The sequence below is a fragment of the Rhinatrema bivittatum genome, chromosome 8 (genome assembly GCF_901001135.1).
Source record: "Rhinatrema bivittatum chromosome 8, aRhiBiv1.1, whole genome shotgun sequence".
In the NCBI taxonomy this organism is placed as follows: Eukaryota; Metazoa; Chordata; class Amphibia; order Gymnophiona; family Rhinatrematidae; genus Rhinatrema; species Rhinatrema bivittatum.
Window position 1 is genome coordinate 220134832 of NC_042622.1, and position 18221 is coordinate 220153052.

An 18221-nucleotide genomic window follows, 5' to 3' on the forward strand; every position below is an offset into this window, starting at 1 on the left:
CAGTCCCGGACCCCCCCTCCCCCCCCCCCTCCCGGCACCCCAGAGCCTCGCGCACCCTAAGGAGCCTCAGCAGTTCCGGACCCCCCCCTCCCGGCACCCCAGAGCCTCGCGCACCCTAAGGAGCCTCAGCAGTCCCGGACCCCCCCTCCCCCCCCCCTCCCGGCACCCCAGAGCCACGCGCACCCTAAGGAGCCTCAGCAGTCCCGGACCCCCCCTCCCCCCCCCTCCCGGCACCCCAGAGCCTCGCGCACCCTAAGGAGCCTCAGCAGTCCCGGACCCCCCCTCCCCCCCCCTCCCGGCACCCCAGAGCCACGCGCACCCTAAGGAGCCTCAGCAGTCCCGGACCCCCCCTCCCCCCCCCCTCCCGGCACCCCAGAGCCTCGCGCACCCTAAGGAGCCTCAGCAGTCCCGGACCCCCCCCCCCCCCCCCCTCCCGGCACCCCAGAGCCTCGCGCACCCTAAGGAGCCTCAGCAGTCCCGGACCCCCCCTCCCCCCCCCTCCTCGTACCTATGTAAAAATTGGTGACCGTCCGCATCTGCTTGTGCTTTGAGATAACGTAAATGACCAAGGAGTTGCCGGCCAGCCCCACCAGCATGAGCAGGGCGAAGAAGAGGGGCACCAGCCAGGCGTCCAGCAGCCGCGGGGGGCCCTGGGGATCCGAGCCGTTCCCGCTGCCCCGGCAGGAGTCGTTGCACCAGGGGAAGGTCCCGTTCTCCGGGAGCGAGGGCGTCGAGGCTCCCATCATCGCCGCAGGCTGCTCGGTAACCCCTGCCTGCTGCGCCCAGGAGCTTCTTTTTTGTGGCCGGTGCCTGCCCCGAAGAGCCTCTCCGGTTGGCCGGTTTGGTGCCCTTCCCAAGCAGGGCGAGGTCAGTCCCCCCCCGCCCCCCCCCCCCCAAGGGCTATGGGTTTCAGTCCTGAAGCGACCCCTGATCCATCTTCCGGAGCCGCTCTTGATCTACCTTTCAGGAACTGCGCTTGTCCGCCAGTGCCGGAGCCGCTCCTGACTCACTTCCAGGAGCCACTCTTGGGGGTCAGTCCCGGGGCCGCTCCCGATCTACCTCCAGGAGCGTATTTTGGCGCCGGTCCCCGATCAGCTCTTGATACGAGTCCCGGAGCGGCTCTTGGGGGTCAGTCCTGGAGCCGCTCCTGATCCACCTCTTGGCGTCGGTGATGGAGCAACTCCGGGTGTCGGTCCCGGAGCCGCTCCTGATCCACCTCCAGGCGCAGTTTTGGGGGGGTATTATCGATCCCGGAGCAGCTCCTGATTTCTGTTAGGGAATGGCTCCTAATCTATGCCCCTGAGCGCTCGAGTGTCAGCTCCGGAGCGGCTCCTGATTTCTCCATTCACTTCCCCAAGCGAACAGGTTCTCAGCAAGGTTTAAGACCCACGGGCTGAAGGCTGGGGGTGGGGGAGTCCTGTTTCCCTCCCTCTGTATGGAAAGGATCTGACAGCTCCCCTCCTCCTCCATGTCCCTCTTGCTGCCCTCCCCTCTTCCTAATTTGCTTCCTACTCCCCCCCCCTCTCCTCGCATAGGGGCGGGGGCTCCTTACTGAGAAGAGCTGGAAGGAAGCGATGTCAGGCAGTCCCCGTCTGTAAGGCACCGGCCAGGCGAATACACAAAGGAATCGCTTTAACGCCCTGCCCATAGTCACTTTTCCCTCGGGTTTGGGTGTACGATACAAAAAAAAAAAAAAACCCAAACAAACAAAACCCACTGGCTCGTAACGGATACCAAGAATGGTAGAGTTCGAAATAAGTGAGAGTCAACCTCTCGGAGACCCCCCCCCCCCCCCACCAAAGGAAACGCCCCCGATCCCTGGGACCTCAGCATAGGCAAAGCATTCAAAGCAAACCTCAATTATACTCCCAGGTCGGGACTAGCAGCCTGGGGGGTAGAAGGTGAATGGCGCAGATCTCTCCTGCTGGCACCCAAATGTAAGGCACTTCTCTCCCCCCTCCGTCATTTTCACCTTCTGCGGCTTTTGTACAGAGTTAAAGGATGGGGGTGGGGGTCCTGTTTAAACTGGCCATGCCCATTTGCTACTTCTTCATGTACCGAACAGATCTGACCCGGGGATCTCCCGGGCCACTGTGCTCCCCATTCACAAGACTTTTATCTCCTTCTGGGAAATCACACCAACAGCCTAACTTTCAAACCAGCGCACGGGCTCACTTTGGCGTGTGTGTGCCAGCACGCACCCAGGGGCTGAGCGATTTTATGGCTTGTGCGCACCCGTGCGGGCACGTTAAAGAACATAGGAGGCATGTGCCAATGTACGCTGAATTCTAAATGGGCGCGTGCCAAGGCACATAAATGCTGCTTCTACCGCGCAGGTCAGGGAATTTTAAAAGCGAGGAGTGTCCATGCCATTGCTGGTTTCATCAGTTCATCCACCAGTTCATCCACTTATGACTTAGGTCTTCCAAACCCCCTTGGTTTAATAGCCTGCTCTGCCCCCCCAGTTACCCCAGACCCTTTAAACCCCTCCAAAACAGCTGTTTTATTTTTATGACTTACACCTTCTCCCTAGCAGAAGTAAATATATGCGGCAGAGGAGCCGGGCATGCGCCCAGGTGCATAGATGGATACATGAACTGTTACGAACCATGAGGTGGACCCTTGGTCTGAGGTACCTAGGAGAGAGTCAACTCTCTTAGGTTCCTTCCGTCGGTAGGCAAGGCCTGGTAGAAATGTCAGTTGCACCGGAACTTCGCCACTGGAAGCTCACAGTTCCCCCAGGAGGAGCCTGTAGGAACCCGGGACGGTTGGATTAGAAGAGGACGGAAGATAGTCTCGATGCAGACGCCTCCTGTAGGTCGAAGAATCCAGACAGCTGGTGCCTCCAGCGGGTCAGTAGTCCAGTCCAGTAGTCCAAGCCAGGAGAATGGTCGGAAGCTGGTCCAGAGGTAAATCCAGGAGAATGGTCAGAAGCCGGTCCAAAAGTCAAAACAAAGAACGGCCCACACCATTTTTAAAGATGGCGCCGGCCGTCCATTGTTCCTACCATTGACAGGGACCGGTCAATGGCACGGATACCCTGTCACATGCTAAGGGCAAAGGGCCATCGGCACCATTTTGTTTACTGGCAGCCAACGGCCCGAGCACGGGAGAATGCTCCCGGGATCCCCGCTGGACCACCAGGTATTTAAAATTTTTTTGGGGGGGGTCCGGAGGGTGGGGGGGGATACTAACAAACTCATTTTAAAGAGTTGGCTGTATTTTTTGGTTATTGGCTTGGGTGCAACCGATAAAAAAAACCTGATCGGACTGCAAGATAAAAATTTCACGATGTGAATCGGAACCAGAATCCGAACTGATACCAGTTCTGATTCACATCTCTAATTCATAATGTCCATCTCTGGTGTTGAAGGCTGTCTTCCACTCATCACCCTCCCGTATCCTGATAAGATTATACGCTCCTCGAAGATCCAACTTAGACAACACCTTGGCCCCCTGTAAACGGTCAAAGAGTTCAGCTATTAGCGGCAATGGGTACCGGTCTCTGATAGTAATGGCGTTTAGCCATGGAAATCAATACATGGACGCAGAGTCCCATCTTTTTTCCCGACAAAGAAGAAGCCAGCCCTGGCTGGAGATTTAGAGTGCCTAATAAATCCCTTCTGTAAATTGTCTCGGATATATTCAGTCATAGCACGGGTCTCCAAGGCGGATAACGGATAGACCCTACCGCGAGATGGGGTAGTTCCAGGAATCAGATTAATGCTGCAATCAAATTCTCGATGTGGAGGCAAAGTGTCAGCCGCCTTTTTGGAAAAAACGTCCGCAAACTGACTGTACTGTGACGGCAATCCCTCAAGACGGGAGGTGCAGATGAAACTACAGGAGGAGTTTGAACCTCTAGTGCAGGGCTTATGGCATGCTGGACCCCAGTGGATAAGTTTTAAAGATGTCCAGTCAAACTGTGGATTATGTTGTTGCAACCACGGAATACCAAGAACTATAGGATGGATGGCTCTCCAGATGACATGAAAGGAAAGACTTTCTGTGTGGTTCGGTGCAATGTGGCACTCCATTGGAACTGTGTGATGAGTTATTCTCCCCGGCAGGGGATCTCCATGGATGGAAGATATAATTAATGGTTTTAGACACAGATGAGTAGGAATGTGCAGTTGTCCCACCACATCTTGCAAAATGAAATTTCCTCCGGCTCTAGAATCTACTAAAGCCAGGGAGGAGAACTGGTGATCTCCGAGACACAGGGTGACATGCAGAGTTAGTGGGGGAGCTGGAGAAGTGATGCCTAGGGTTACTCCCCTGATGGAGCCTAGGCTTGGGAGTTTCCCTGACGTGTTGGGCAACGAGCAATGAGATGGCCTGATCCTCCACAATATTTATTTATTTATTTATTTATTTATTTATTTATTTAGTGCTTTTCTATACCGGCATTCATGATACAATCATATCATGTCAGTTTACATGGAACGGGGGTACAATAACCTTAGATATTAACAAAGCGAAGAGAAGCAGAAGTTACAATAAAACAGGGGTGCTGGAACTGGGAGAAGAGGAAGAACAAAGCATAAGAAACTCAACAGCAAGAAGAGCAATTATTTACATTGTGCTGAATGTACAGTAATGATTGCTATGTTGAATCAGTGAGTTTCTGGAAAGGCTTGTTTAAATAGCCAAGTCTTAAGCCTTTTTATAAAAGTCACCAGGCAGGGTTCTTGTCTGAGTTCGGGGGGAACAGCATTCCATATGGTTGGTCCCGCTGTAGAGAAAGCCCATTCTCTGGATGCTAGATGGTGTGTGGATTTGGTTGAGGGGGCGTGCAGGGATCCTCTATAGGCTTCTCTGATAGGTCTGGACGAGGTGTGTAGTCTGAGTGGGAATTGAAGGTTGAGAGGGGCTTGGTTGTGGATGGTTTTGTGGATGATGGTGAGGGACTTGTGTAGAATTCTGAAACGTATTGGTAGCCAGTGTAGATTTTTGAGAATGGGAGAGATGTGGTCTCTTCTGCAGGAGTTTGTCAGGATTCTGGCCGCCGCGTTTTGAAGCATCTGAAGAGGTTTGATGGAGGAGGTGGGGAGACCTAGCAAAATGGAGTTGCAGTAGTCTATCTTCGAGAATATTACAGCTTGGAGGACAGTTCTGAAGTCTTGAAAGTGAAGAAGTGGTTTAATTCTTTTTAGTACCTGCAGTTTATAGAAGCAGTCCTTGGTTATGTGGTTGACGAATGTTTTTAAATTCAGACGGTTGTCGATTAATACTCCCAGATCTCTTGCTTGGGTGACAAAGGTATTGGTGAGTGACCTTTGAGGAGTATCACTGTCATCCGGGGAAATGAGGAGGAGTTCAGTCTTAACTGAACTGAGTATCAGGTTTAGGTTAGAGAGGAGGAGGTTGATCTCTTGGAGACAATTTTCCCAGTGCTTGAGTGTTTTTGTAATGGATTCTGTAATGGAGATCAAGATTTGCACGTCGTCGGCATATAGGAAGTGTTTTAGTTTAAGGTTAGTTAGCAGCTGGCACAGGGGAAGGAGGTATATGTTGAAGAGAGTGGGGGACAGGGAGGAACCCTGAGGAACTCCTAGTGATGAATTGACGCGAGGGGACTCTTTATTATTGATTCTGACTTTATAGCCTCTGTTACTGAGGAAAGATTTGAACCAAGTAAAGGCAGTTCCTGTAATTCCGATGTCAGATTGTTGCGATCCTGCCCGCGAGGAGCGTGGGCAGGCTCTTACCTTCTCGCAGCCAGTCGGGCTGCTGACGCTGCTGCTTCTTTCTCCCTGAATCAGCTGGGGCCGTCCCCGCAGCTGTTGCCATGCGGCTGGCTCCTCTGCTCCTGTTTCTGCCTTCCCCCGACGTGCTGCTGCGATCCCGGGACCTTCAGCCAGAGGGAGGCCGTCCCTCCCAGTGCCTGCTTCAGCCCGGGTCCTCACCTGGCAGGTAGCCATCCCTGCCGGTGCCTGCAGCCTCTCCAGCTCCCTGCAGCCAGCACTTCTCTCTTCAGCCTTGCAGCGTGGAGCGGTGCCTGCAGCCTGCTACAGCCCCCTGCTTCCCCTGCAGCCAGTCTTACCTCTCGCTGCTTCTTCCTGCTTCAGTCCTTGCGGCTGGGAGCTGCTCCAGCGACCTGCCTTCACCCAGCTCCAGTCCAGGGCTGCTCCGCGGCTTCCCTGGGCCTTCCACGTGGCTGAGGACACCACCAGCTTCCAGCTCTTCTCTCCAGCTCCCTAGGGCACGGGTGCGCACCTCTCTTCTCCTCTTCAAGGGCCAGCCAGGTGTGGCCCCCTGCTGACCCCTCCCTGGGCGTTGTCCTCATCAGCCCTACTAAAGGGCTCAGCATTCAGTCTGTCTTTGCCTTCGCAAGGAGTTGGTCACTCCTGAGAACCTTCGCTCCAGGAAGTCGTCCGTGTTCCAGCACTTCTGCAAGGTCCTATGTTTCTTGTTCTCTGTCGGAGCTCCTCGTCCAGTCCTGATGTCTGCCTGCCGTTCCAGTCCCAAGGTCTGTCTCTTGATCCAGTACCTGTGCTCCAGTCCTGATGTTACCTGCTGTTCCTGATGTCCATGTTCCTGCCCTGAGGTGTGTCTCCTGTTCCAGTATCCGTGTTCCAGTCCTGATGTTACCTGCTGTTCCAGATGTCCTTGTTCCAGCCCTGAGGTCTGTCTAAGTCCTTGTTCCTGATCCTGATGCTTCAACCTGCCTTTGGCTGCCAGGAGTGCAGCAAACCATGCCTTGAGCTGCCAGGAGTGCAGCAAACCTTGCCTTGAGCTGCCAGGAGTGCAGCAACCTGCTTCTTCCCTGTGCTCTCCCACTCTCAGCATGGTCCGCTACCAGCCTTCCTGGGCTGAGTAGGGCGCGCATGGGACAGGGTGGTCCGCGACTCAGTTCCGCAGGTGGTCTGAGTATGGCGCCCTGAGGGACTGTGCCCATGTCTTCCTTCAGCCCTCGTTCCTGACTCCACCTCTGTGCATCCTGCACCTCGTTCCTGAGTCCACGTCTTTGCCTGAGTCCATGTCTATGCATCCTGCACCTCGTTCCTGAGTCCACGTTTATGCCTGAGCCTACGTCGTTCCTGAGTCTCGTCTGTATCCATGTTCCAGTCTTCGCTGCCCTGGCCTCCATCCGGCCTGCCGCTTCGTGCCGTACCCTGCGGCAGATCCGAAAGGGCTGGGAACGGTCAGAGGACTGTTCACAAGACCAACATTGCGTTGTTGGGTCTTCCGAAGTGTGCAGGTCCAGAGGAGGGCCTGTCTTCCAGTCATCACTCCAGCTTGCTTCCGTCCAGCCCATGCTCGGGCATGCCACGCCTCCCGCGGCACCTCCTTGGAACTCCTCTGGGGTCGAGCCGTGGCCCAAGGACACACATCTCCCAGGAGTGGGATCGCTCTCCTAGCGCTCCACAACACAGATAGTTGGTTGAGGAGGATGGAGTGGTTTACGGTGTCGAAAGCTGCCGAAAGATCAAGGAGAATTAGTAAAAAGGATTGTCCTTTGTCCAAACCCATGATGAGGTGATCAGTCAGAGAGATGAGTAGGGTTTCGGTGCTTAGTGCCTTACGGAACCCGTATTGGGTTGGGTGCAGAATTTTGTGATCTTCGAGATAATCTGAAAGTTGAGAGTTGACTAGTTTTTCTATAATCTTGGCTACAAAAGGTAGATTTGAGATAGGGCGGTAATTATTGGGTTCCTTTGGGTCCAAGTTCGGTTTTTTTAGAAGAGGTTTAAGAGAGGCGAGTTTTAGGGCATCTGGGAAGATTCCTTGTGATAACGAGCAGTTTATGATATCAGCCAGAGGTTTGGAAATGGTGTCAGGTACTAGCTGGAGTAGTTTTGTTGGGATTTGGTCGTAGGGATGGGTAGAAGGTTTCATTTTCTTTAATAAAGTTTGAATCTCCAGGGTGGTAGTAGGTTCAAATGATTCAAGAGAGACTCCTTTATTTGGGAGATGGTAGGAGCTTATAGAAGAGGTGGGGCAAGGGGCAGGAGAGTTAAGAGGTTGGAGATTTGGGTTGGAGATTTGGGTTGGAGATTTTGGCCCCTTTAAATCTGCTCTTCAGCCACGCACGCGGCTCTAAGCAGAGCCAGAGAGGGAGGAGTCAGCCCGGCCGAGAAGGAGCCAAGCGGCCAGGCCCAGCAGCGGCCACAAAGATAGCTTTAATGAGGACTGCCTGCCTCAGCAGGAGCCTCAGAGGCGGCCCGACGCCTCGGGTAAGCTCTTGGCCCCGGTCGCGGACTGCCGTGGCCGGCGGCCATGACACCCGGCCCCACTTGCGGACTGCTGCGGCCGGCGGCCATAACATGAAGATCTCCTGGCCCCACCCTGGACCTCCCGTGTTCCACCCAGACCAAACTCAGTGGGATATGTGTGCAGCCTGAGATACCCGTGCATCTCTGAGTTTTGAAAATAGGGTGGGCGTGTGTAAGCCCAAATTTGTGTGCATATCCCTTATTTGATGCACGTGTCAGGCTTTGAATATTCACCTTTTAAGATCCAAAGGAAGACGTGTCACCTGCCCAGGTCTGGCACAACAGATAGTGCATGCGATTACTAACCTTAGTTTTACAATTAAAAGTCCTTGAAATCCTGGCTTAGAAGGAAGCCTTCAGGGGAAAATTCGGACGTCCATTCAAATCCATGAAGTTATGTGTCCACAGGTGTCATCAGAATAGCGGGAGGATATGGATCAGGGTTTAGCGTTCCGGATCTGAGAAAGTCTATGCCAAGATCAGTCTGAAGCACCAATCCACACCTGGCCATGGGCCCTAATAAGAAGTGGGCATCTTTAATTTCAAAAATATTAAAAAGGACAAGAAAAAGTACCTATGGAATAAAAAAAAAAAAAAGGTACAGTGCTTAGACATAGACACCATACCCTGAAATAATGCAGAAATTAGGACATTGCTTGGGGTATTCAAAATCTTTTGCTTTCCTGCTCATACAGTTTTACTACAAGTACCTCTCCTCTTTCTCTTCTCCAGTCACCCAAAGTAAGAACATAAGAAATTGCCATGCTGGGTCAGACCAAGGGTCCATCAAGCCCAGCATCCTGTTTCCAACAGTGGCCAATTCAGGCCATAAGACCTGGCAAGTACCCAAAAACTAAGTCTATTCCATGTTACCATTGCTAATGGCAGTGGCAGGCCACAAGAACCTGGCAATTACACCAAGAAGATCCCATGCTACTGATGCAATTAATAGCAGTGGCTATTCCCTAAGTAAACTTGATTAATAGCAATTAATGGACTTCTCCTCCAAGAATTTATCCAAACCTTTTTTGAACCCAGCTACACTAACTGCACTAACCACATCCTCTGGCAACAAATTCCAGAGTTTTATTGTGCATTGAGTGAAAAAGAATTTTCTCTGATTAGTCTTAAATGTGCTACTTGCTAACTTCATGGAATGCCCCCTAGTCCTTCTATTATCCAAAAGTGAAAATAACCAATTCACATCTACTCATTCAAGACCTCTCATGATTTTAAACACCTCTATCATATCCCCCCTCAGCCATCTCTTCTCCAAGCTGAACAGCCCTAACCTCTTTAGCCTTTCCTCATCGGGGAGCTATTCCATCCCCTTTATCATTTTGGTTGCCCTTCTCTGTACCTCCCATTATCAATTTAGGCTCTTTTATAGTGTGTCTTTGGCTTCCCGTGGCTCATTTCTACCAAGTTTATAAGTGGGAGATTTCCTTGGATGCCAACTTATTTATTTCCTCAGTTTGAAACAGGACATGAAGGACATTGATTCTTCTAGCACTAAATGGCCACAATTAATCAGGGCAGAACCAGTAAAACCAAAGGATACTTTAATGTTAGAGTTGGAATGTACAGTTCTAAGAACAAATTTATTGCAATTAAGAAATAATCTGTTTTCTAGGGTTCATCTAATCTATTTCATTACAGTGTCCTTAGTTACTCACTGAATTAACGTGAAAGGATACAACTAACTGCAGAGCTGCCGATTTTTCCTGCTTATCTCCGCTCTCACTATACTATATTGTGAAACTCATTGGTATTCTGCTTTCCTGCTTCTGCTCACTGTTTTGAATGACCTTCTGACCAGGGAAGTGGGCTCCAGAGATATTAAATAAATTATTAAATAAATAAAACATATCAAGGCAGCAGGGAAAGGCAGGATATGGGGAGATATGATAAAGACATTTAAATACCTCCATGGTGTCGACACACAGGAAGTCCTGGAATGAAAGGCCATGAGATGAAGGTGAAAGGAGACAAACTCAGGAGTAATGTAAGGACATAGTTCTTTATAGAGAGGGTGGAGGATGCATGGAACAGCATTCCCGGAGGAGGTGGAGGAGACAAAGACATTATCTGAATTCAGAAAAGCATGGGAGGAGCATGAAGGATCTCCGAGGTCTGGCGGGGACTGTAGGACTGAGCACTTGGTGTGGATGGGCAGGCTAGTTAAGGTTGTCTACTCTCTTTCTGCCCTCATGTTTAATCTATGAGGTCCTTTACAATGGGGGAGAGACAGCTATTATGGGAAAGAAGGGGAGAGAGATGCAGAGCTTCTCATGCAGCTTTCTGCCGCCAGTTCAAATTTCATTTGAATCATTTTCTGCCAATCAACCAGGAAAAACCCTTGGGGGGAGATAGAGGCCAGGGGCAAGTGCATCAGCAAGGGACTTGTAGTGTGAGGGAGAAAGTATTTCATTGAGAGGACCAGTGATAGAGTGCAAAGTGCTTCTCGAAGGAGGCTGCCATGTGTACGTCCACATGTACACTGCGAGCACCTTCTATCCATGAGCACAGATCATAGCATCCTGGTCCCACATTTTTTTTTCTATCATAAAATGGAATATGCAGGCCCCGGAACAGACATCTCCATCACTTAAGACTGACCCTTCCATCAATTTGACAAGAAGCCTGGAATTAGGAGATCCCTGCTACGCTGGTGGACCCTTGAACCGAGGGAGAGTTGATGCTACTTGTGGGGAGGAGCCACACAGATCCCCACCATTAGTAGGTGAGGCTGGTGAGGAGCAGAGACCCCGCTGGAACTTCACCACTACCAGTGCATGTTCTCCTTAGGTTGAGCCTTCGGGTGCCGGGGCCGGCTGGACTTACATGGGGCCTCTGCAGCGTTGGAAGTCCAGGAAAAGGAGAGGTGCTGGAGAATAGGCAAGTTCAGGAACAGGCTGCTGATTCAGAGAGCCGGTCCCCCAGCAAGGGACGAGGCAGGCTAGGGTCAAGGCAGATGGCATATCTCGTGGTCGGGTTCCAGGCAAGGGTCAAGGCAGGCAGCATATCTCTTAGTCAGTATCCAGTCTGAAGTCAAGCCAAGGTGATTCGAGAAACAAGGGAAAGGCAAGGAACTCAGGAAGCAACACCAGCAGTAGGAGCAAGGAGACTTGTTGCCAAGGCAAGGCCTGCTGGCAGGAACTTGCCTTAAGTAATGCCAGGCTAGTGACATCATCCGTGGGACCCAGTGGTACTTTCCCACAGCAGGCCCTTTAAATGTCATGGAAAGGCACGTGCGTGCACCTATGGAGCCTTGCAGGAAACTGCGTTGGGACAGCATGGCTCTCAAGGAGGGAGCAGCGGAAGGAAAGTGACGGCAAGCCAGGGTTAACAGCGGCAGCGGTGGTGGCTCCCTGCTGCAACGAGGTGTCATGAATTGGCTGCCTGCGGGTTCCCCCGTGAGCAGGCCGCTCACCCCACACTGCTCTCCACCGACGCGGCAGGACGCCGCCGTCGGCTTGCCCACGCGGCCCGGAGGCCGCCCTGCACCATCCTGACTTCTGCGGCCGGAGCCGCGGCCTTCTTCAGGGCTGGGAGTGCTCCCGACTTCATCTGTCTCTTCGCGGCGCTAGGCCGCAAGCCCTGGTGCCATCTGGCGGCTGGAGCCGCCCCCGGGGCCTCCTGCAGCGGCTGGAGCCGCTGCCGATGTTGGGCCTGCATCCCAGGCCAGCCTTGCCTCTTCTGATGTCTTCCGCACAGACGCTGTGCAGGCCGCTGGCCATGGTCCTGCACAGCCTCTTTCCTGCTCCTAGGCGCACGACCGCGTCTTCTTGCAAGATTTAAAGGGCCAGACACAGGAAGTGTCTGGGCCCCACCTTGATGACTGTTTCCTGTACCAGCCCTATAAAGGGCTGCTCCGTTTGTTGTTCCTGGCCTTGCATCATCGTGGAGTCTTCGCTCTGGAGGCTCCGGCCTGCCAGAGTCCATGTAAGGTCTTCCAGTCTTCTAGGAGCTCCTTGTTTCGTTCTGCTGTTCCATGTCCAAGTCTTCGTGCCTGAGGTCCATGTCCAGGTGTCTTCGTTATCTTCTATGTCCTGGTGTTCCTGCCTTCCTTGATGTTCCTTCCTACGCCATGCCTCGTCTTCTCTCTCTCGCCTTCTGGTCCGGTAGGCCGGGGGTCCCTCAGATGCAGTACTCCTGAGAGGACTAGCCTGCCGGTGGACAGGACAACCTGATGAGCCGTCAAGTCCCGGATGTGTGTTCCTGTGCTGTCCCGCTCCCGTCGTGGTCTGTGACCAGCCTTGGGGCTGTGTAGGGTGTGTAACGGACAGGGTGGGCGCTTGGGCACTTGGGCGCTTTTCTAGGCCGTTTCCCGCCAGTGGTGACTCCGTCCAACTCCTGACGTCAGATGCCGCGGCCTTGATAAGCTGGCCGCGGCCATCTAGTCTTTGCCTTGCAACGAGTTAGCCTCCCGGTTTCCTGTTGCGCTGTGCCCCGGAGTGACTCGCTTTGCTTCGTCGCTCCGTTCCTGCCTGGTTCCAGTACCCGAATCCTGCTACAGCAGAGACCCCACTGGAGCTTCACCACTACCAGCCCACGTTCCCCTTAGGTTGAGCCCTTGGGTGCCAGGGTTAGCTGGACTTACGTGAGGCCTCTGCAGCGATGGAAATCCCAGAGAAGGAAAGTAGGACAGTTCAAGAACAGGCTGCTTATTCAGAGAGCAGGTCCCCGGCAAGGGACGAGGCAGGTGACATATTTCTTGGTCAGTATCCGGTCTGAAGTCAAGCCAAGATGATCTGAGAGACAAGGAAAAGGCAAGGAACTCAGGAAGCAACACCAGCAGTAGGAGAAAGGACACCTGTTGCCAAGGCAAAGCCTGCAGGCAAAAACTTGCCTTAATAGGGATGTGAATCGTTTTTTGACGATTTGAAATATCGTCCGATATATTTTAAATCGTCAAAAATCGTTAGAGGCGATATATAATAGGAATTCCCCCGATTTATCATCAAAAATCGTAAATCGGGGGAAGGGGGAGGGCGGGAAAACTGGCACACTAAAACAACCCTAAAACCCACCCCGACCCTTTAAAATAAATCCCCCACCCTCCCGAACCCCCCCAAAATGTCTTAAATTACCTGGGGTCCAGTGGGGGGGGGGGGGGGTCCCGGTGTGATCTTCCACTCTCGGGCCACGGGTGCGTTGATAGAAATGGCGCCGGCGCCATTTTGCAATACGGCAATATGGCCATACGGCCAGCGCCATTTTGCAATACGGCAACACGATTCGAGTGCAGGAGGTCGTTCCCGGACCCCCGCTGGACTTTTGGCAAGTCTTGTGGGGGTGAGGAGGCCCCCCCAAGCTGGCCAAAAGTCCCTGGGGGTCCAGCGGGGGTCTGGGAGCGATCTCCTACACTCGTGACGTCGGGGGACAGGAACCAAAATGGCGCCGGCGCCATTTCTATCAACGCACCCGTGGCCCGAGAGTGGAAGATCACACCGGGACCACCCCCACTGGACCCCAGGTAATTTAAGACATTTTGGGGGGGGTTCGGGAGGGTGAGGAATTTATTTTAAATGGTCGGGGTGGGTTTTAGGGTTGTTTTAGTGTGCCGGTTTTCCCACCCTCCCCCGATTTACGATTTACACGATATTTAAAAGAACAAAACCGCGACGATCCGATTCCCTCCCCCCCCCAGCCAAAATCGATCGTTAAGACGATCGATCACACGATTCACATCTCTATTAAGTAATGCCAGGGTAGTGACGTAATCCGCGGGTCCTGGCGGTTCTTTCTCACTGCGGGCCCTTTAAATGTTGCGGAGAGGTGTGCGTGTGCGCCTAGGGAGCTTTGCAGGAAATTGCGTTGGGATGGTGGGGCTCCCGAGGAGGGAGCAGTGGAAGGAAGGTGACGCAAGTCACGGACAACATTAGCAGCAGCGGTGGCTCCCTGCCGCAATGAGGAGACCCGGGGCAGGCCCGAAGTGGAGTCGGGTGAGTGAGGCCAGTTGCTGGTTCCCGCGGCCGGCAAGCGTAACAATTCTAAGGGATCAGCACTGTCAGGATCTCTCTTCTGGAGATACATTGCCAGATAAGCAGTACAGGGACTGCGAGGCTGGATGCTGAGCAGGACCAAAGCCAGTCTTCTGCCTAGCCAGCCCCCTCCCCTGCAGGTTGAGCCCTTAGGTTCTGGGGGCACGTAGGGTCTCTGCGATGGCAGTAGATAGTGAGTCTATGCAGGTGGGTGCAAGGCTTGGGCACAGAGTGAAGGCAAGGCTTGCATTGGAATTAGAGACAGAACAAGGACTGGGGCTGCAATGGACAGAGACAAGGCAAGGTAGTGAACACAAGCCATGGCCCCACCCACTTTGGGCTCAGGCCTGGGCAGCAGTCCTGTTGGAGCAATGCCATCACAGGATCCCATCCCCGCAACAGCAAAGAGGAACCCTCAGAAGAAGCAAGGCTGTTCGCGGGATCACATCCCCGCGACGAGGAAGAGGAGGGCTTCAGAAGAAGCAAGGCTGTGATGGGATCCCCTCTCCTTGGCGCTGAAGAGGAGAGCTAGAGCTGCAATGCCACCACAGGATACCATTCTTGCAACGGTGAAGAAGAGGGTCAGAGCTGCATTGCCATCATGGGATCCCATCCCCACAGTGGCAGAAGTAGGACTTTAGCTGTGCCTAATGAAAAGGCCCAGAGTGTGTATGGGTGAGAATGGGAGCTTGAATGTGTGTATTTGGGTAAGAATGGGAGCTTGGGTGTGCATCTGTGTTTAAAAGTGGGAGCCTTGTGGGGGGGGGGGGGGGGTGAGAGAGTAAGAGCGTTTGTGTGTGTGTATGATAGAAAATGTGAGCTTGTGGGGGAAAAACATATGAGAGTGAGAGCTTGTGTGTGTGGAGTTTGTGAGAGAAAGTGTGAGTGTGTGTGTGTGAGGGAGGAAGGGAAGAAGGCAGTAGGAGAAGAGAGACACTGAAAAGGAATTAGGAAATGAGCAAAAAAGGAAAAATGGGGAGAGACCAGGATCAACTGATTAGAAAAATACAAAGATCAGACAACGAGGTAAAAAAAAATTATTTTGAGATTTTAGCAATTTAAATATTCCATTTCCGGGAATGTGCATTTCTTAAAATTTTTGTATTTTGCTCTTTCTTCAGTATTCCACTGTTCAGAGTATAATTTTTCAGGCTTTCTATTTTGGTTTTGTTTGCGTATTTCTGTTTCTAATTTGTAGTCTCTTATTTCTATATCAGGTAAAGGTCGGTCTCTGTTTTGCCTGTGTGTGTGTGTGACTGGAGTGCAGTATTTCTGTTAGCATGACATTTCTCTGTAGCAGTCCAGCTTGTTCTGTTAACTTCAGTAGGTGATATATTAACGTTCTAGGGCCTGGTGTAGTATTCGCATTGCTGCTTTTTTCATATGGTTGCTGTTATTTGAGTGCTGAGAGTCAGTGCTGTGACTGTATGGCAAGGTTCTAGACATCTTTCTTTGCAGGAGTTTATGTTAATTCAAAAAATAGCAGTGGAGGGATATTTTTTGCTGAGGTGACACCAGAATTTGAATTTTATTTTTTTTTTATGTTGGTTGTAATGTGAATTGTCCTAGCTCTGTTCTGCATCTCTTCTGATTATTAATGCTATTTTATTGTAGTTCTGATGATTTCTGGTTTTCTGCAAAGAGCCAGGTTGTATGGCTATCGCTAGTCATAGCTTACTCCACCTCCGTCAAGGACCCTCTCCGAATGCACAGTGGAGTTTTGAACCTTAGCCACAGAACTTGGGTGGCAAGAAGATTGTCTGCAAGCCATCTTCCTAGATGGACTCTCCTGTGCTCTGAAAGATGAGCTCTCTGTCCGTGAGACTCCCACATCTCTAGAAGACTTGATCTCCCTTGCCGGGAGGATTGATCATCGCCTCCAGCAAAGATGCCTAAAAGTAAAGGCTCCACGCTCTCCTCCTTACACCCCACAAGTACACCCTGCACTCCAGCAAGACTCCTGCACCATCACCTTTTTCCATGGTAGAACCTATGGAAGTGAATCGTGGGTGATTGTCTCCAACCGAGATTCTCCATCGGCGAAAGGAGGGTCTCTGCCTTTACTGTGGCACTTCTGGACATCGTCTGCAGTTTTGCCCCGTCCGTCCGGGAAACTGCAATGCCTGAGCCAGGCGGGGGTCCCGAGCTTTGGCGCAACTGTTTCTGGCCCTCAACTTTCCTCAACTTTTCCTCAACCTTTGCGACCACTGCTCTCATCGATACCAGAGCGAGCGGTAGCTTCATTACAGACGACATCGTTAAACTCTTGAAAATACCTCTCCAGCCCCTAGAGGTGAGCCTTCGTATTGCTTCCATCCAGGGGGAACATCTTCCAGGTCTCATTACTCACCAGACAGTGGCTATCCATCTCACTGTAGGTACCCTCCATGAGGAAGAGACATCCTTCTACATCCTAAAATGCTCAACTCATCCGGTAATCCTGGGGTTACCCTGGCTCCAGGTCCATGAACCCCAGTTCGATTGGCAATCCCTGCAGTTGGTACAGTGGGGCCCAAAATGCCAAAAAACTTGTCTGCACCCGGTATCCCCTGTGATACCCATCTTGAAATCAGTTACCCTTCCAGGTTTACCTCCTAAAATTCTGACTTCAGCGATGTGTTCTCTAAGCAAAAAGCGGATACCTTGCCTCCGTTACGCAAGTTCAACTGTCCTATTGAACTTCTGCCGGGCACTAAGCCTTCCAAAGGCAGAACCTATCCATTGTCCCAGCCTGAGACTCAGGCTATGTCGGAATATATTAAAGAGAATCTAGAGAAAGGCTTTATCCGTCCATATGATTTCCCCGCAGGAGCGGGGTTCTTCTTCATGAAGAAAAAGGAAGGTGGACTACATTCAATACCTGCTACCCCTCATTAGCGAACTGTTCGATCACCTTGAAGGGGCACAAATCTTTTCCAAACTGGACCTGAGAGGTACGTACAACTTGGTAAGCATCCAACGTGATGACATTTGGAAGACGGCGTTTAATACCAGAGACGGCCACTACGAATACGTGGTAATGCCTTTTGGGCTATGTAACGCTCCGGCCGTCTTTCAACGCCTCATGAATGAAATCTTCCGAGATCTCCTGTACAATTTCGTAGTCGTATACCTCGACAACATTCTGATCTTCTCTAAAGACATAGAATCCCACTGTGAACACGTCTGCATCATCCTCCAAAGTCTTAGAGAGAACCATTTGTACACAAAACTGGAAAAATGTCTGTTTGAGCGGAATTGCTTACCCTTTCTGGGATACATACATTCTCAATGGACCCGGAAAAACTTCAGGGGATCAGCGACTGGCCTCAGTCAGTAGGCCTTCCAGCGTTGCAACGCTTTCTGGGCTTCACCAATTATTACCGGAGCTTCATTGTGAATTACTCTTCCATAGTTGCCCCGCTCACTGCTATGACTAGGAAAGGGGTCAACACCCGAGGTTGAACACCCAAAGCAATTGCTGCCTTCCAGAGGATTAAAGAAGCCTTCAGCTCTGGCCCTTGCCTCTTTCATCCGGATCCCAAATGTCCCTTTGTTGTAGAGGTCGATGCCTCAGCAATTGGCGCCGGAGCCGTTCTGAGTCAACATGCCCCCACGGGCAAGTTAACTCCCTGCTCTTTCTAATCTCATAAGTTTTCCCCCATGGAACAACATTAATCCGTGGGTGACTGCGAATTTCTTGCGGTCAAACTAGCGCTTCAAGAGTGGCGCCCTTGGTTAGAAGGGGCGCAACATAAGTTTACCATCTTCACTGACCACAAGAACCTCGAACATCTCAAAGAAGCTCAACATTTGAACCCCCGTCAGGCCTGGTGGGCCTTATTCTTCGAAAGGTTTGACTTCAACCTGTGCTTTCGTCCTGGTTCCAAGAACCTGCATGCTGACGCACTGTCCAGATCATTCGAGCCTGAGGACGTCCCGGAAGTTCCTAGATTCATTATCGACCCTGCTTGTATCTCCCTTGCTACGACTACCACAGTCCCCATTTCTGATCTTCATAGATGACTTGCTCCAC

The 18221-nt window shown here is 51.9% G+C and overlaps 1 protein-coding gene across 2 annotated transcripts in view; it reads right to left on the reverse strand.

The window, feature by feature from the left end:
* Window positions 1-1524, reverse strand: part of KISS1R (KISS1 receptor) — a 44633-nt gene extending 43109 nt beyond the window's left edge. Inside the window, exon 1 of one of the 2 annotated variants that reach the window (XM_029613454.1) lies at window positions 509-1524. In XM_029613454.1, the coding sequence (XP_029469314.1) occupies window positions 509-746 (238 nt within the window). In that variant the 5' untranslated portion in view covers window positions 747-1524. The remainder of the gene's footprint in view (window positions 1-508) is intronic. The other variant, XM_029613453.1, reaches the window with a different exon arrangement.
* Window positions 1525-18221: the final 16697 nt, after the last annotated feature.